The sequence below is a fragment of the Topomyia yanbarensis genome, chromosome 2, assembly GCF_030247195.1.
Source record: "Topomyia yanbarensis strain Yona2022 chromosome 2, ASM3024719v1, whole genome shotgun sequence".
NCBI classification, from domain to species: Eukaryota; Metazoa; Arthropoda; class Insecta; order Diptera; family Culicidae; genus Topomyia; species Topomyia yanbarensis.
Window position 1 is genome coordinate 311,411,327 of NC_080671.1, and position 18,032 is coordinate 311,429,358.

The following is an 18,032-nucleotide window of genomic DNA, read 5'->3' on the forward strand; positions in this document are numbered from 1 at the left end:
TCTTTTCTCAGTGTGCCCAATGAAAAGGTTAATTTTCACCGTATCTTCATTCTCACCGTTTCGGTCCTTCTTTCTCTGTCTATTTCCCATTGGACACATTCCTAGATGCTGAGAATGGTGTATGCGCACACTGAAAAATTGATTTATTATAAACGTAAACGTTAAAGATCTACGGCTCTAGTAAGCTAGCCAAGGTGTAAGGCTCATGTTTACTGAACGAATTAAAAACAAACAAATTTTCTTCGAAGAACCGTTGATCATTTGAGATTAGTTTTTCCAATTTATTTCACACGATTTGATTTATTCATTTATTTATTTGGGAGCAGATAAAAGCCCGCTAGAGCTAAATTTTGTTTTAACTTTCACTCTCTCCAGCAGGTATAAAACTTCCTCATTTTTTTATATTAACAGATAACAAATATCAGAATGATACAATTCGACACATATAACTACAGTTATAACTAACAGCACAATCTTAATAACTATGAGCACTAGACTACAGCTAACAAGATAATGAGCTCGGAAATGATTTTCTTGACGGCATTGCGGAACAAATGAAAGTCGAAGTCGTTGGAACAGCGATTGAAAAGACGGCACATATTGACGAAAGGTCCGTTATAATCATAATTTATTGTGGCTACCGGAATGCGAAAGAAAGGATGTTGCAGAAGTTCAGAGCAGTCGATTCAAGATTGCAGTAAATTGCCAATGAAAACTGCTTTCGAAACATCCCGGCGTACAGACAGGAGATCGAGGTCAATAAGCTTACAGCGATCTATGTAGGGCGGTAGGTTCAGTGGGTCCCTCCATGGGAGTCAACGAAGTGCGAAACGAACAAATTTGCACTGAATGGCTTCGATGCGTTGAATACCATTATGGTAATATTGTGCCCAGACTACATTGCCGTATTCGAGTGTAGAACGGATCTAAGTAGATATAAATAAAATAAACCATAAACATATGATTCCCGTTTGATAACGATTTGTGAGATATTATAGTTGAAATTAACTATCGAGTGTTTGCGAGTAAAGGATATGACCGAACACTTGGAGGCATTTAACATCATCCTATTGATTGGTGAATACACCCAACTGGGATTGCAAGAATTCTCCGACTTTGGCATTCCTGATAAGGTAAAATAGTTTGAAGTCGTCAGCAAACGAAAGTTTCTTGCACTTAAGCAAATGGTTTAAGTCGTTTAAATCGAGCAAAAATAGGTATGGTCCGAGATGACTACCCTGAGGAACTCGCGAGCTGGTAGCAAGTGGTGAAGTCGTGCAGTCACCAATTTTCACTACCATTTCACTTTCGGCTAGGTACGAGTGAAGCCAGTCCAGGAAGGAGCCATTAAATCCAAGTCTGCTTAATTTGGAAACTGTTATCTGGTGATTACTTTTGTCGAACGCCGCGGAGAAGTCGGTGCATATGCAATCTACGAATCTTGCTTACAAACATTGACTTATGAAAGATGTGTAACATACTAAGTTTGTAATAGTTGACCGTTTAATCATGAGGTCGTGTCCAGTCTCGGATATATAGCTAGACCAGTTATGAGTGATTAAATCGAGCACAATCAGCTCGAATAGCTGAGACACATAATGCAGCTATTACGAGGTAATTCGAAATTACGCTTTTGTTCTCTTTTTTAACAATGCTAACAAAATAATAATTTTATAACAAAATGTAATAAATATATTTATTGCAAAATGTATGATTTTTCCATAAGTCAGGGAACATTCCTGACGACAAAGAGTTATTCAACAGCATTGCTAACGGAAGCTGGAGACTATCTGAGCATTTTTAGCGAGTGTAATATTATGGTGGAAGCCAATTGAAGAACGCACCGGAACGACATTAGAAGATTCGGAGATTTAATTATGAGTTAAGATTTCTTCAGAAAAAACTACTAAAATATTGGCGAAATAAGTTACACATTTCGAGAGGATGTATGAACTCCGTCGAGTGACATATCGTCGCTGTTTTGCTATCTTATGATAAGCGCCATTTAGCACATTTCGAGAAAAACGATTTTTAAAGTTTGACATTGAATTTTTTGAAACTAATAAATCGTATAAACAATTCAACGAAGACAATTCATCAGGAGCGGATCCAGAAAAAAATTTCGGAGGGGGTCCAAAATTCCGACTTTAAAATGTAAATTGTACAATAGGTAATATGTAATATCCTCATTTAATTAAAATCAGTTTTGGTAATCGAATCTGGTTTGCAAAGATTTTGAACTTAGAATGAATTTAAAAAAGAAACTTTTTTGAAAATTATCAAGATGTTAAAAATATTCGGGGGGGGGGGGGGGGCGGGGGGTTTGCGGACCCCCAAGATCCTCCCCCTGGATCCGCCACTGCAATTCATGCTTCTATTCTGTATTAATCTTTCGAATATTACGAAGATCGGTTGACTATGGTGCAAGTTTTTACTATAAATGTAAACAAAAGTCGCACTCACACTTGTCATAGGTGTGTTGATGGAAAAATTTGTATAGCGTGTCATAATCGTGCATGGAGAATTTTCCATAGAAAAAAATCATCAATTATTAACTTTTATTTATATCTTTGGCTTCATTTAATCTAGAAACAATCGGTGAGATGCATTTTGAAGGAAATGAGCCAGGGAATCTATTTTTTTCGATTATAGAGGCTTTAACCTTAAGGTCATTCGCCTCTTCTGGTTAGAAAAATCTCTTATGAAAAATTTCTAACCCTATGTGCGGGGTCGGGACTCAAACCCAGGTGCGCTTCGTACAAGGCAATAGACTTACCAACTACGCTAGGTCCACCCCCACTCAGGGAATCTTGAAAAAATTGTAATTTTTGGATTCAGCGTTGCCAAATATGCTATATCTCAAGTTTAAAATGATTGTGCCGTTGTGTTTCTCAGATAATTTTACACATAAAAACATTTTATGCATCAAGAGAACTTGAGCGCCAATTCCCAAACACAGTCATTTGAAGCAAAAAATTAAAAATTTCTCAGCACGTTATTCGCTATTTCTCAGTAACCAAGCAGAATGTCAAAATTCGATAAACGCCACTTTGTAGAGCTTTTTTAGACATGTAGCATGATGTAGCAACACTAACTCAGTTTACCCCAAAATGGCGTTTGTCATAAGAGGGCACAACTGCGACGATATAAGATAGTAAACCGACTTTCTTCCTCTGATCGTTGACGTGAATCCAGAAGCTTTTAGAATGGGTTCTAAGTTTGTTCTGTATACGTTGGTTGTGGAAATTGGAAAGAGCCTCATTCAATCGTTCATAAGTCTCAGAATATTTGAGCCTTTTGAAGAATAAGTAGCATCTGGGTACAGGTAGCTAGATGAGCAACGGATCCATTTAATGCCGGGAAGATTGAAGTCGCCTAATACAATGATCTTGTCATTCAAAGCCATTTGATCCGTTATCAATGCAGGTGAGCTTAAATGTTGGTCGATTAAGCCACAATCAGAGACACGATCGGATGGAAAATAGAGAACGCATTTGATACGTGGGTGTTCAAATAAAAACTTTTCTGTCGGATGTGAGTCCGAAAATGTGAAAGAATTTGTTGCATTTTTCCAAGTACAATTGTATTGTTCTAATCAGGGCACTGACTGGACATTGACTCAATAATCACTGGGCTACTATTCATCCTGCTTAGTTTTATTAGTAGGATCTTTGTGAATTAGAGAACTCCATACCATTTGATATGTAACTACCCTGCAATAATTTAATTACGTATACGGATTTCCCTTGCATAGATGATAGAATACAGAGAACTAAAATTCAGAGATATTCTGTTTTTCCTAACTCTTTGTGGTAAAGAGCGTTAGGCTTTATCAGTAGAGTTTATTCCTTCGAGAGTGCAGAATCAAAGCTATTTACTTTTTTGTGTAATTATTGTATTGTGTTGAAATTTTTCATTTACCTACCTTTCTCTTTCACTTCTCTTTCCCTTCTCATCATGAAAGTGATGAGACGACATGGTAAGGTACAAATCTACGAATAACATGGGTAATTTCCCAATCGAGCCCGATTCTTGATACCTGATTGAAGCCAGTGCTTCATTTTTGGATTCAAGACCTATTTTTCCCAAATAGATTGCAATAAGACCTGATACATTTTAAAGCTTTTTGATATGTTATCTGAGGTATCTAAGCGATACCTCTATTTTCCTTTCTCCGGTGCCGACGCGAGTTCTTTGAGCGCACTACCAGACCAGGTAACAAAGGGTTTCTGGATTTCTTCCGTGCCTCATTTAATGACAAACCTTGCTTCCGATGTCGTATGTAGCGCCTTTCTGTGGAATTAACAGACCAAATTGGAAAAGTCCACGTGGTCATCGTGGGTAAGGAAAATTCTTCACGTTTATCCACGGAGGAGGTTGATCAAAAACGAAAGTTTTTTATTAACGGTCCCCTACAGCTAATGCACTTAAAAGGAGACGAGTCACGAAAAGGGGACATGTAAATACGTTGTTCGAGAGCACCACCACCGCGCGTCATCCCATCATTTGCTTGCCGACGGTTGTTGCACAGAGAATAGACATCAATTTCGTTCATTTGAGTTGTGTGCATATCGATCTATTGGAATTTAGTTCGTAAGGCATTTTCGCTACTATATTAACAGTACAGTACAGAAAAACTGCTAAAACCTACAAACGAAACGGACACATCACCCGAAACACAAATTAAAATCTAGAACATTACATTGCATGCCTGTATTGCTTTCTATTGCTTCTTTACTTTAATATTTTTTACGGTATACATATTAATTTAGCTTGAAACGAAACCACTTAGGTACAGTTTTTCATTATTATTGCTACTTGTATAGCTTCCTCCGCGTGCACTTGTCTTCTACGGTTGACTGTCATATAACTTTCTGATTGTTTTCTTCCAAACAGGGAAGATGAAAAGCAGCCGTTGAACACGCTACCCGAAGTAGGCGTTAAAACGAACATGTCGGTGGAATTCGACGGTAGAGGAGTGCAGACTCGGAGCGGCGAAATAATCGGGAAAAATTCGTCAGTGTAATCCGGCCAACTGGTACTTAGAATGCAGGGAATTATGTACGCAGTGAAAAGACGGTATAGCCAGAGTGACCCATTCCAGAGCGTGCTGGGGTCGGTACGGTGGGCAAATGAGAGAACAGTAACTGAAAAGTCTTCACAAAATTGTGTATATTTAGCTATTAGTAATAAAGGCGAGTTGCAAACTTACTGTTTGCTATGTACTTTATGAACAAAATGCGACAGAATTATGCTCTCATGTTCATTGCAGATTTTTCATGGACTTATTAGTTTCGAAGACATGTATCGTACTTCTGTTGGATTACTTAGATATTAGCTAACAAGGTTCCTCTGCTGATGCTACCTTAGGAACACAAACTCTTTTAATCGCCATCTAATTAGTATTCAACCCATTAACTATAGCAGTGATTAGACAGTGACGCAATGTGTGCTTTTGCTAACAAAACTCGAACAAATATAAAATTCCTATAATTCAAATGGTAAAATGTACTGTTTGAGTAAATGAACCATACTGATCGAAGGGAGTTTAATAAAGAGCGAAATTAGTATTACTATAAGTTCTATATTGATTATACCAAGCAAACCAAATGAAGCCAAGAGTCAGGTGAAACAGAGATACAATAAAGCCATACTGATTAGTTAGGTATTTTTGATGTCGTTACTTATGCGAGAATACTAAAATATGTACTAGCTTCTGCCTTCATGGAACCACATACCTAGATATGACCCCCTGAGTCAAGACCCCAAAGCCTAGCTCACACGGTTTTTACTCATGAAGCTCCTGAAAATGGGCCATCCCAGATATAAACGCAACTTTCATCAGTCACTGTGAACTTACATAATTGTACAAATAATTGATTCAGTCTAACTACAAATAACCGTTTGTAGTTTAATATTGTCTTACCATCACACACACAGAAAAGAATATTAAAGAAAATCGGGTCAACAATTAACTAGGTTCAAAAAAATCAGAGCACTTTGCGTCTGTCACATATTTGTATTTTATCTCAAAGCTAATATTTATACGACAATGCTTGAGCTCTATTCATTGTATAGCTTATAAGAGCCACAGACCAATTCAAAATAGTTATATTTTGTAACTTTCTTTACAACGTCACAAAAGCTGTCTACACAGAACTCATGCTAAAATCATCCTTTGAAGTAGTCATGACTCAGTTAATTACATTATTACTAGCAGCACGAGTGAATGACTCCGGATTATTTGCGAATCAGATCTCAACCGAAAAGAGTTTGTAATTTGTAGAAAATGAAAGTTCTTTTATATATAATTCCGTTTAGATTAGCTTTAGTTTAAGTTAGATTATTTCTAATTAATCATGAACCTACACCATTGTGTTATTTTCAACGTAAACCAAATTACCTAAATGTAATAAAAGCTGAAAATATACGTTTTTAAATAAAATTCGACATTTCAATTTATATCTTCATTAGAACAAATCCTCATCGCCACCAATTCTACAACGAACCGGGTATCCAGATAACATAGCATTACGGAACTTTCCACCCAGTACAGAAAAATCAACCGTTGATTCCCCAGTCGCCTGTTCCAAAGGGGCTGGAAACGGGGTCTTTCAAGCAGCACCCACAGGCAAATATGCAATATTTCATTACTATTCTAGTATTCTCTATCTGAAAATCATCGTGCTTTTAGAGAGATCGCTCACGCCGTACACAATAGCTGTGGTAATTATACTACTTTGAACTGACACACACCTGGAAACGGCTATCATCAGAGACGCTCCGCCCAACGCTCTTCTGATGCCTACTGCATCACCAGAGTGAAAACAACCGTCCTGTCTCCGTTCCTTTGTTTTCTATTAGACACTATCCCTACTCCCAAGTGAGGCCCAGTCAAAAGGGGCAAGTTGCTGGCTAACGGAGGGCTATTTTCCAACTCGGATGCGCTAATTGTCCTTCAATTGATATTGCACACCAAAACTTACCACAATCTGACTTTCATTAAGTCTTTAGATTAGAGATCTTGTTCCACTATACTTACACACGATTCCACATTCGTTGGCTAAATGAAGTGCACTAGACAAACAAAATACAAGCAAGAACACGCCAATTGTTTAAAAAAACAATTTTAAGCTTAAGCCAAACATGAACCGCCATGTTAGAGAAACGTAAAAACAACCAAGTCCATTTCAGCCGCCAGAAAATTTGACTAAGTATTGAAATTGCCTTTAAATCGCATTCGCAAATTGCATTTGTTCCTAGAGGCAATTAGCACAGGCGAGTTGAATCAAACGTCGAACTGTTTAAATCGCCTGACCTTTTTTATTCACAGCGGCATGTGCTTCGTCAGTTTTTGCACTTTCCGGCCCGGGGCACAAACAACTTCGGGCGTCTGCTTTCGTCACAGTTCTCGTCAACATCGTCTATGCAAAAAAAAAACTACTTTTAGTCACTGAGAACTGATATACAAGTAAAGTTTTCAACTTGTGTAAGAAATAAAACTGTCGCTTTGAAACGGCAACAGCAAGTAGCAACTTGCCACTGGCCGGCGCTTCGATCGGCCAGCAATCGCTACACGGGACTTGTGTGCAAACTTTGATACAATGGCGACTCACGCATGCTAACCTGTGTGCGATGGTGATTTTCAATTTAAATGTTTACACAGGTTTTTCGGGAAAGTTTGTTCTAGCTTATATGTCAGTTCTCTGTGTTTCAGTGTACTACCAAAACGTAAGAGAAATGCGCACGATGATGACTGAGGATATGTACCAAATCTGTGACCTTCCCAACATAAATGAACGTATTCTTGACCTTGCTGTTAAGTTTCTAGAGACATCAACTGAACTACTTAAAATAGACATTCAACATAAGCCCTTCGTTCTGCGTATTGATGCCTAGTATTGAAATTGCCTTTAAATCGCATTCGCAAATTGCATTTGTTCCTAGAGGCAATTAGCACAGGCGAGTTGAATCAAACGTGGACAGGGATTGTAATTCTCTCTCACTCACGCGAGAAGTAGCTTATCCGATGTCCAACTTTTCCGAGATAAGATGAGTCGCAAAATTCTCCGTCTCCACAAATAGCGTGAGAATGATTTTCCGGATAAAAATTATTCGACTTTTTCCTTCTCACCGGAGAAGGTGATAAAATTTTAATTTCGTGGAAATCAATAAAAACTTAAAAAAAATACACTTAATTACAAAGAAAAGCGGCAAAGAAGTATGATGGACTTGTTTTATCGTGTTTGAGAATAACGACAGCAAAGCAGAGAACGGCAAAAGGATACCGTGATAAACTCATTCACTCATTCGCCGGCTGTTTTATTTATCCGGAGAAATAACACGTTGTATTTATCCGGAGAAGTTGTGTGAGTGCCAATAACTTTTCGTGTGAAAATGTGAGTTTTTATTGTCGCAGTAGCAAACTATCCGGGCGCATTTACTCATATGAGCGATAAATGCAATGCCTGAACGTGGAACTGTTTAAATCGCCTGACCTTTTTTATTCACAGCGGCATGTGCTTCGTCAGTTTTTGCACTTTCCGGCCCGGGGCACAAACAACTTCGGGCGTCTGCTTTCGTCACAGTTCTCGTCAACATCGTCTATGCAAAAAAAAATTACTTTTAGTCACTGAGAACTGATATACAAGTAAAGTTTTCAACTTGTGTAAGAAATAAAACTGTCGCTTTGAAACGGCAACAGCAAGTAGCAACTTGCCACTGGCCGGCGCTTCGATCGGCCAGCAATCGCTACACGGGACTTGTGTGCAAACTTTGATACAATGGCGACTCACGCATGCTAACCTGTGTGCGATGGTGATTTTCAATTTAAATGTTTACACAGGTTTTTCGGGAAAGTTTGTTCTAGCTTATATGTCAGTTCTCTGTGTTTCAGTGTACTACCAAAACGTAAGAGAAATGCGCACGATGATGACTGAGGATATGTACCAAATCTGTGACCTTCCCAACATAAATAAACGTATTCTTGACCTTGCTGTTAAGTTTCTAGAGACATCAACTGAACTACTTAAAATAGACATTCAACATAAGCCCTTCGTTCTGCGTATTGATGCCTACCTCACAAATGGTGCCGTTTATCAACTCACGTCCGCAATTTCTATTTCAATAGCTGCAACCTTGATGTAATTTCCGAGTAGAGTGAAGCTATCAACTGGAATCTATTGTTAGCGGATTGTGAACTCAATAACGCTGTGAGAGGTTTTTATCACAATATATTGTACGTCAAGCGTTTCCGCTAAAAGTAACACATAGAAAGCTGCAGAAAAACATCCATGGTGGCCAGTTAAGAATATATCAACCGTATGCAGTATAACCTTCAGTGTAATCGTTCATCGTTTTGCAGCTTTATTAACGAACGGAGACAACCTGGCATAGCGGCCGTAAATATCATGTATAAAGGTGTCACAACTCGCACTGGATCACGTTGGTGATATGGTTGCGTTCTTTCCTGATGGCTAAGTTCAAATTTGTAGGATTGTAAACTTATTACACCTTGTACCATCGCTTGTCATATTACACTAGTTTACAGCATTTCTGAACTAAATAAGCTAGTGGTCATTTTCAATGTAAAATCGTGCGCTGAATCCGAAAATAAGGTCCAAAAAAATTACAATAGAACAGTTTTCGAGTTACAGTGAAAAAATGAATCTTAGCTTTAAAATTAAAAGTACGTTCAGTAAAATTTAAATATCTTCGGTTGTAGTGCATCGATATGAAGTATTATTATGTTGAATTAAAGTTAACTTAATGCACTTTCGATCGTTAGAACATTTTGTTTTAGTGCGACTACTGGTTCTGACGTTATTTACGAATCTATTGATTTTTTCTTAATTTTTCGTCGTTTTTTGAACAAAAATGAGCGCGTGGTCAATATTTTCGGCAAGATAAAGCAATCCCAAAAATTATATTTTTATGGGTAATTAAAGCCTGCTAATAACGAATGAAAATAAGCACTTGTTAGTTTAAATCCGATGAAAATTGCGAAAGTTATTCATTTTTTTGTAAAATGGCAATTTTTGTGTTTCTCTGGGTCAACTTATTCAACCGTCTCGATTTCACTTTTTTCTAGGGCTTGTTTAATAATATATGAGGGACTCTCTGTCAGAATTCTGTTAAACAAGTAAATGGAAGAATTTTGAAAGAATTTAATGTGGGGTAATATTCGAACTCGTTTATTCAGGACTTCTGATAACAATAATTTCAGCCTCAGTGGAGTAATGTCATCAAAAATTCGGCATTAAAAATACGCATAATATTTACATGTACAGAATCGTATATATACAAAACTGTTGTAAACTGCACGATCCACAATGCCTTGATACACACATCGGAAGCTTATGACTGTGCAAAATGCTAAATTCGGGCACTAGCTTCACGAATGATGACTTATCCACCTATTTCGTCACGTTTTGTTCTACTAACAATTTATTTTACGGTATTAAAAAGTCTAGAAGTTTATAATTTGAAATTATATTGGATTGATATTGGCTTCTATGATGTACCGATTTTACTGTACTGAGTCACAAAACTTCAACATACTACAATATATTACGTAAAACATCTAAGTGCAATTACACGTTCTACAAATCATTGTTAAGTTCAGATTTTGAGATTTAAATCCTAAAATAAGTCTTGTTCGATGTCCTACATAGTTTCAAAACACGAACTGCTAGATGTTCTAGGGAGGAACACAAATTAAAAGTTTTACAAATTAATAATGTTGTAATACTGGACGTATGTAGTATCACATATTTCTACGGATTCGTATAGTTTGTATTAACATTGTACAAAATCCAATTGAGCATCTAGCGTTTCAAAATACGAATTTCACAACGTATGTGGGTTTAGTTTAAAACGAATTTTGTATCATAAGAGTATTATTTTATGTAATACACTTACACGCAGTATTGCATACCAATCATTCGATGATTTATAATTTCATTGAGCCTGAAATTATTGTTATCAGAAGTCTTTAATCATTTGGATAAACGAGTTCGAATACTACCCCACATTAAATTCTTTCAAAATTCTTCCATTTACTTGTTTAATAGAATTCTGACAGGGAGTCCCTCATATATTATTACACAAGCCCTAGAAAAAATTGGAATCGAGACGATCAAAAGTGCATTCAATTGCCTTTAATTCAACATAATAATATTTCATATCTATGCACTACAACCGAAGATATTTGGATTTTACTGAACCTACTTTTAATTTTAAAGGTGAAATTCATTTTTTCACTGTAACTCGAAAACTGTTCTACTGTAAATTTTTTGGACCTCATTTTCGGATTCAGCACGCAATTTTACATTAATAATGGTGTTCGAATATTGAAGTTCAGATTTTTATTTTTATTTTGTAAACTAGTGTTATTAGCAGTGGGCGATTGCCAACATTGAAAGTGAATTATTTCCTTTTCCTCTTTTTTGTCACATAACGAAAAACATCTTTCTACGAGTAACTTGTGTTTTTACATTGACTCGCGTGTATCACTGATCCCTTGCTATTGTGTCTGTTTTCGGTTTTCATTATCGGATAAAGGCCCTGCGCTGAATTCTGCCCACAGGATATGGGCCCAGGTTGCCTAACGCGAAAAGTTTTACGAATCAGTCGCGAAAATCGTGAGAAATTTGTGGATTTTGGGTGAACAATTTGTCGGCCATTGTAGGTAATCGATTCGCTGGTTTGCTCGTGCCTAGTAGCCTTGCAGGAGAGCAAGATGGCTGAAAGCGCGAAAATTTCTTTTCAAAAGCTGAATTCCAATAATTTGGAAGTTTTGTGGGAGGTTATTAGCGAGCCAAAGCCTGATGACGATGAAATAACCGATGAATGGAGGATTTCCGACAGCAAGGCCCGTGCAAATATCGGGCTGTTTATTGATGAAAGCCAGTTTAAGCTGGCGAGGAATTCCGATAGTGCGAAGGAAATGTGGCGTGCTTTACGTGACCACCATGAGAAGGCGACGATGTCGACCGTTGTGTTTTTTCTCGGTCAGTTGTGTAGGGCGAATATGTCGGAGGGGGATGACGTAGAAGTGCATTTATCCAAGATGGAAGATCTGTTTGACAAACTGATGGCAGCTGGTCAGATGATCGAGGAACCTTTGCAGATACCAATGACGATCGTACGATCAGTTTGGTGCAAAGCTTGCAAAGCAGAGCCGATGAAAACTGGACGGTGGCTTTGGTGAAAACGCGTTTGCTCGATGAATATCGACAACTACAGCAGAGAATAGATTCGCTCGCAAAGGAAACGCGTGTGTTGAAATTGGATACAGTGGATAATAAGAAAAACATTTACTGCAAGAAACTTGGTTACTTTAAGGCAGAGTGTAAGAAGTGGTTATAAAATGCTTCCAATGATTCAGGAAAGAAGAAAAGTGTAAAATCGGATGGTGACTGCCAGCAAGCAAAACAAGTCAAAGGAATGGGCGGTGCAGTTTGTTTTTTGGGTAGTGGTGGTGGCTCTGATAGCTGGGTGATTGATAGTGGGGCTACGAGTCATTCTGCTTTCTTTTAATCGTTGCGAACCAGTGTTGAGTCAACAGTCACTCTCGCAGATGGTAATAAACCAAAAACCAGTAGTATGGGTGACGGTGTACTGTACGGCGAAGACAACGATGTAAATCGCGCCGAGATTACACTAAAAGACGTGCTCTTTGTGCCTGGCCTCGATGGTGGTCTGATTTCCGTGAGCCGGTTGGCTTCAAAAGGATTCTTTGTTTGTTTGGTCCCTCTAAGAACGGTTGGTTTCAAAATCGTCCAATGAAGGACGTTCGTTGGACCAATTTGGACAACGTCCAAATAACCGTTCAACGAACGTCCATCGTTGGACCCGTGTTGAACGATTTTGAAACAATTTTTTGGACGTCTCAGTGGGGTGCTACGAAATGTATCATTAAAAACAAGGCCGGTGAAACAGTTGTGATCGGCGACAAGATCGGTAGTCTTTATCGTCTTCGCGTGCAACAGTGCTCGCTCAAGGTAGCTGGGAAGCATCACGAGCAGGGTTGCCACTATTTTTCAAAGAAAATCTGGCAGTTCAAATAAAAATGTCTGGAAAAATCTGGCACTTGACAGCGAACTCAAAGTCATCGAAATTTGGCATACCTTTTGGTCTTCATAGAACATTAATCGATTTTTGTTTTGGAAAATATGACCCAGATTTCCAAAAATGGAGTGTAACAATCTCTATAATTTAAAAATCTGGTAGAATGAGAGATTTATCTTTTTGCTAGAAGCTTAAAAAAACTCTAGCTGTGCCAGTTAAATCTGGCATAATCGCATTCCCTCTGGGGGTAACATAGAATTCAGAATATCTGGAAAAATCTGGCAAAATTTATGAAATCTGGCAAAATGTCTGACTTGAACAAATGTCTGTTCAGTTAGGAAAAATCTGGAAGATTCCAGATAAATCTGGAACATTGGCAACGCTGATCACGAGCAGTGTCAACACACTTGGTTGGACGACTGTTTATGGCGACAATCAGAGTTGCTTAAGGTTCGTACAGGGAGAGCGATCAACCAAACGCTCTAAACATATCCACACTAGGCGGCATTTTATTAAGAACCATTGTGAACATGGAGAAGTAAAGCTGTTGTACTGCCCATCGGAAGAGATGACGGTAGATGCGCTAAACAAGCCACTTGGAAGGACCAAGTACCGACAGCTACTAGGACGGTTTGGATTAGTGGATGGCCAGGGTCATCAGTGAGGAGGAGTATAGGATGGTAAACTGATTAACCTTACTTATTACACCTTGTACCATCGCTTGTCATATTATTAGCAGCGGGTGATCGCCAACATTGAAAGTGAATTATTTCTTTTTCCTCTTTTTTGTCACATAACGAAATACATCTTTCTACGAGTAATTTGTGTTTTTTACATTGACGCGTGTATCACTGATCCCGTGCTATCGTGTCCGTTTTCGGTTTTCATTATCGGATAAAGGCCCTGCGCTGAATTCTGACGGTGGCAAATCGCCCATATGTTGCAGTTAAAATAGCCTCCTAAATGCCAGCAAATTGCCCTGGGTATGAGCAGGGATACCAGGTATCTTTTTCAAATGTCTTCACATTTTATAAAAAATGTCTTCATTTGTCTTCGACGGCCAGGATTCTGAATCGGTTATTGATTTTGAGCCAGAATTCTGCCAGAAATCAGTCCGACGTTCGAATAAATTTGTCTTCAAAATGAAAAACACGTCTTTACAACATTTTAAAAGTCTTCAAAATGAAAACAAATCTTCAAATCTGGCATCTCTGCTTAATGAGTTCAATATATGGAAGCTGTCAAGTTGTCCCCGGGCTGGTTTTCTGCTAAAAGGCCTATTTACACCCTCAGTGAAAATGAACGTGAACTCGATGCGGACCAAATTGTATTTTCCAATATCTCACTTATTACTGCATAGAAATTGATGAAACTGGATCTAAACGATAGTACATTAATATACTTAGCGAATCCATGCACAATTATTCGATATAATTGAATCAGTGCAATAATATTCCTATTCCCCGATCATTTTAAATATTCCACGGTGAAATATGTTCGCAGTGAATTTGCAACTTGTTCACCGGGAGTGTAAACGCGGCGATGGACGGAATTGATACGAAGTGGTGAATATAAATGTCATCGCTGTTCACGGTGAACGTTCGCCTTCGAATACCAGATTGCATTCTGACAAACTGTAAACTGCCAGTTGAGCGTGGAATCGTTGTTCACTGATGAAACTGTTCACGGCGTCGTCTACCGTGAACAACGGAAGGTATTCAAGACTTGTTCACGTTCATTTTCACTGAGAGTCTAAATAAAGCATTTTAAATTTCTATGCAGTAATAAGTGAGATATTGGAAAATACAATTTGGTGCGCATCGAGTTCACGTTCATTTTCACTGAGGATGTAAATAGGCCTTAAGACAAGAAGTGACAATCGGCTTCTTATTTTTCCTTCGGCATTCTTCTTTTCGCACATTTTCACCCTGCCGAAATCATCCGAACAGTGTTGCTATTTTTATTAATGAAAATGGATTCTTGTTGATTTTTTTAATGCATACAATCTTGAATTCATTATATTGATGAAGGGCACCGTTCTCATGTCATGGGTGTTTAATAAGGTTTGATGAAACCATTTTCTGACAAATTTTAGATTATGGTTTGGTTTCTGTCTTATTTAAAATTAATCAACCACATATACGGCAAATGTGTGGTAGATACTGTACTACTTTGCCGCATAATTTCTGCTCAATTTTATCATTTTTATAATAATTTTATTTGTCAAAAGTAATTATAATATTTTCCTACAAATATAGCAACACTGCCAAACATCATTTCGCTATCCCTGCGTGCGATGCAAAATGTCCGAATTAACCAATCAGGAGCTGGAACATTCTGACGTAAAATTGGAACAAAAACGCCCCCCCCCCTATTGTCATGCCTTGTCTTAGGTTTTCTGTAAATTGTCGAATAATCCCATACAAACTTCAGGCACGTACGTCCGGTAGCTAGACTTGTCCGATTTGCTTCAAATTTGGAGCGAGTGGGCCGATTGAGTTTTCAAAAAATCATTATTTTTCTGGGCAGTCTAATGTGCAGTATTCCAGAAATTATAAATAGCAGCGCGCTATGGTTACACATTAGGGAGTATGCACGATGAAATTTTTGCTACTTTGGCAACGTTCCAATAATGGACGTTTAACCCACCCTATTCCAACATTCCTCCTTCTTGATGGATATTCAAACAACGTATTGCAACTATGAAGGACAGACCACACAATCTGATCAGACTATAACGTAGTTGGCAAGTCTATTACACTGTAGGCACTGGTGCAGCAATTGACTTCGTTGAACCTGAAACCGTCCTGCCAATTTGGATAAATCGGGTAGGAAAAAAAATCCGGGGTTCGTCCGAGTACCGCAACTATCGAAGAAATCTATAAACGTGTCGCCAAAGGCGTTTCTAGAACAACCGTGCTCAGTGATTTCGAAAAATCTCCAACATTTTTCGAAACTCCACTGAGATATGTTGACCAGGATTTTAACCGGCCACTTCAATCTCAATTATCACATGGCAACTATTCAGCGCTTAGTCATTTTCATGTGATGTTTGTGAATACGACTACGGAACCTCACATCATTTGAAATGCAACTGCCTAGCAGTAGCGCAATTGCGATTTAGAGTGTTCGGCTGTTCTTACCGTGTTTTGCGACTGAAACTCTGAGACATACTAAAGTTCCTTATCCAATGCGGTAAAGAGCTATAGGTTTTCTAGCAGGCAATTTTTTTTCCTTCGACTTTATTTGGTTGTTAATCGGGAGCCTTTCGGTGTTAATGAGCCGGAGTATCATTACAATATATTATGAAATAAAAGAAATATGTAATATAGTTGCTGATATGTGGGTCATGACGTGTATTTAGGTGGCGCGTCCGCTTATTGAATCGTCCGCTTTCCTTCCTGGCAGGTGTGGCAGCAACCGGTGGTCCATTACGCTGATTGGTGGTCCTTGGGATGGATCGCTCGTTGGGTGGATGGTGTATCTGCAACAAGGAAATCCCAGTTCTCGTTACAGTCAAAATGTCTGTAACGAGAACTGGGGAGAAGGGGTACTTGATGTAGATATCTGCTGATGAATTGTGATACATTGCTAAGTATAACTAGTATAAGAAAAACAAAACATTAGATTCACATTAATCGACTTGAGAAAGATTCACATTAATCGACTTGAGAAAGAGGTATATGGGTAAAAGGATTTGGGGGTCTCGAGTTGCCAGGGCGTCCCGAATTGGCATATCGGGCGGCCTTCCTTGCGCTTGTAGAACTCTATTGAGTTTTTCCCTGGCTTCACGATGGTCGGAGCCAGGCTCTGAGCACGACCAGACGATATGGTCAATATCTTGGTAGCCTTTACCACAATCACAAAGGGCGCTCTCGGCAAGTCCTATACGTGAGTGGTGAGTATTACTATTGTAGTGATTTGACATTAGTCTTGACGCGAAACGAATAAAGTCTCTTGGTAGACTTGTTGATCCATCAATACTTGATCCATCGGTGAAGAATTGTTTGTCTTGATCGATATGATTATAGTTAGCCGAAAAAATAGCTGGTATAATCGACGGTCGCAGGTGATCAGGGATACCTTGTGTGAAATGTTTCTTAGTTAGATCAAAAGTAATCTGTGGGTTGTTAAAATGCAGTGGGATATTTTCAGCAGGATTTATTTTTGATGGACTAGGTAGCGTTAAGTAGTCGTAATAAGGGAACATGCGCTTTGTATGCACTTCTAAACTGTGCAGCACTTCGAAATTGTTGATTACGAGCGGATTCATTACTTCACTGCGTATCAGAAGTCGAAGTGAGAGCTCATAGAACCGTTCGGCAAGAGGTAGCACTCCAGCTATTACCTCAAGGCTCATCGTATGAGTAGAATGCATGCAGCCCAAAGCTACACGTAAACACCGATACTGAATTCTTTCTAACTGAAGGATGTGTGTTTTGGCAGCGGATCTGAAACAAAAGCTTCCGTACTCAATCACCGATAAGATAGTTGTTTTATACAATCTGATCAAATCGAGAGGATGAGCATCCCACCAAGTTCCAGTAATCGAGCGAAGAAAATTTACTCGCTGCTGGCACTTTTGTTTCAGGTAACCAATATGTTTACCCCATGTGCCTTTAGAATCGAAAATCCCTAGGTATTAGAAAAACATCGAATGGGTAATTGGTTTGCCATCTAGCAGAAGCTGGAATTTAGCGGGATCGCGCTTTTTCGAGAAAATAACCATCTCTGTCTTTTCCACCGAAAATTCAATGCCCAGGTCGTTAGCCCAGACAGATAAATTGTCTAGGGTGTCTTGAAGAGGCTTTTGCATATCTTTGCCGTTCGTGCCTACTACCGACACTACGCCATCGTCTGCAAGCTGCCTCAATGTGCAATTACATGTCAGGCAATCATCAATACTGCTGACATAAATATTGTACAGAAGTGGGCTAAGGCATGAACCCTGGGGGAGACCC

The 18,032-nt window shown here is 38.6% G+C and overlaps 1 protein-coding gene across 7 annotated transcripts in view; it reads left to right on the forward strand.

The window, feature by feature from the left end:
- Positions 1–6,445, forward strand: part of LOC131683562 (fasciclin-2) — a 312,992-nt gene extending 306,547 nt beyond the window's left edge. For all 7 annotated transcript variants that reach the window (XM_058965629.1, XM_058965631.1, XM_058965634.1 and 4 more), the window contains one exon: positions 4,897–6,445. In XM_058965629.1, the coding sequence (XP_058821612.1) occupies positions 4,897–5,026 (130 nt within the window). In that variant the 3' untranslated portion in view covers positions 5,027–6,445. The remainder of the gene's footprint in view (positions 1–4,896) is intronic.
- The last annotated feature ends 11,587 nt before the right edge of the window (positions 6,446–18,032 follow it).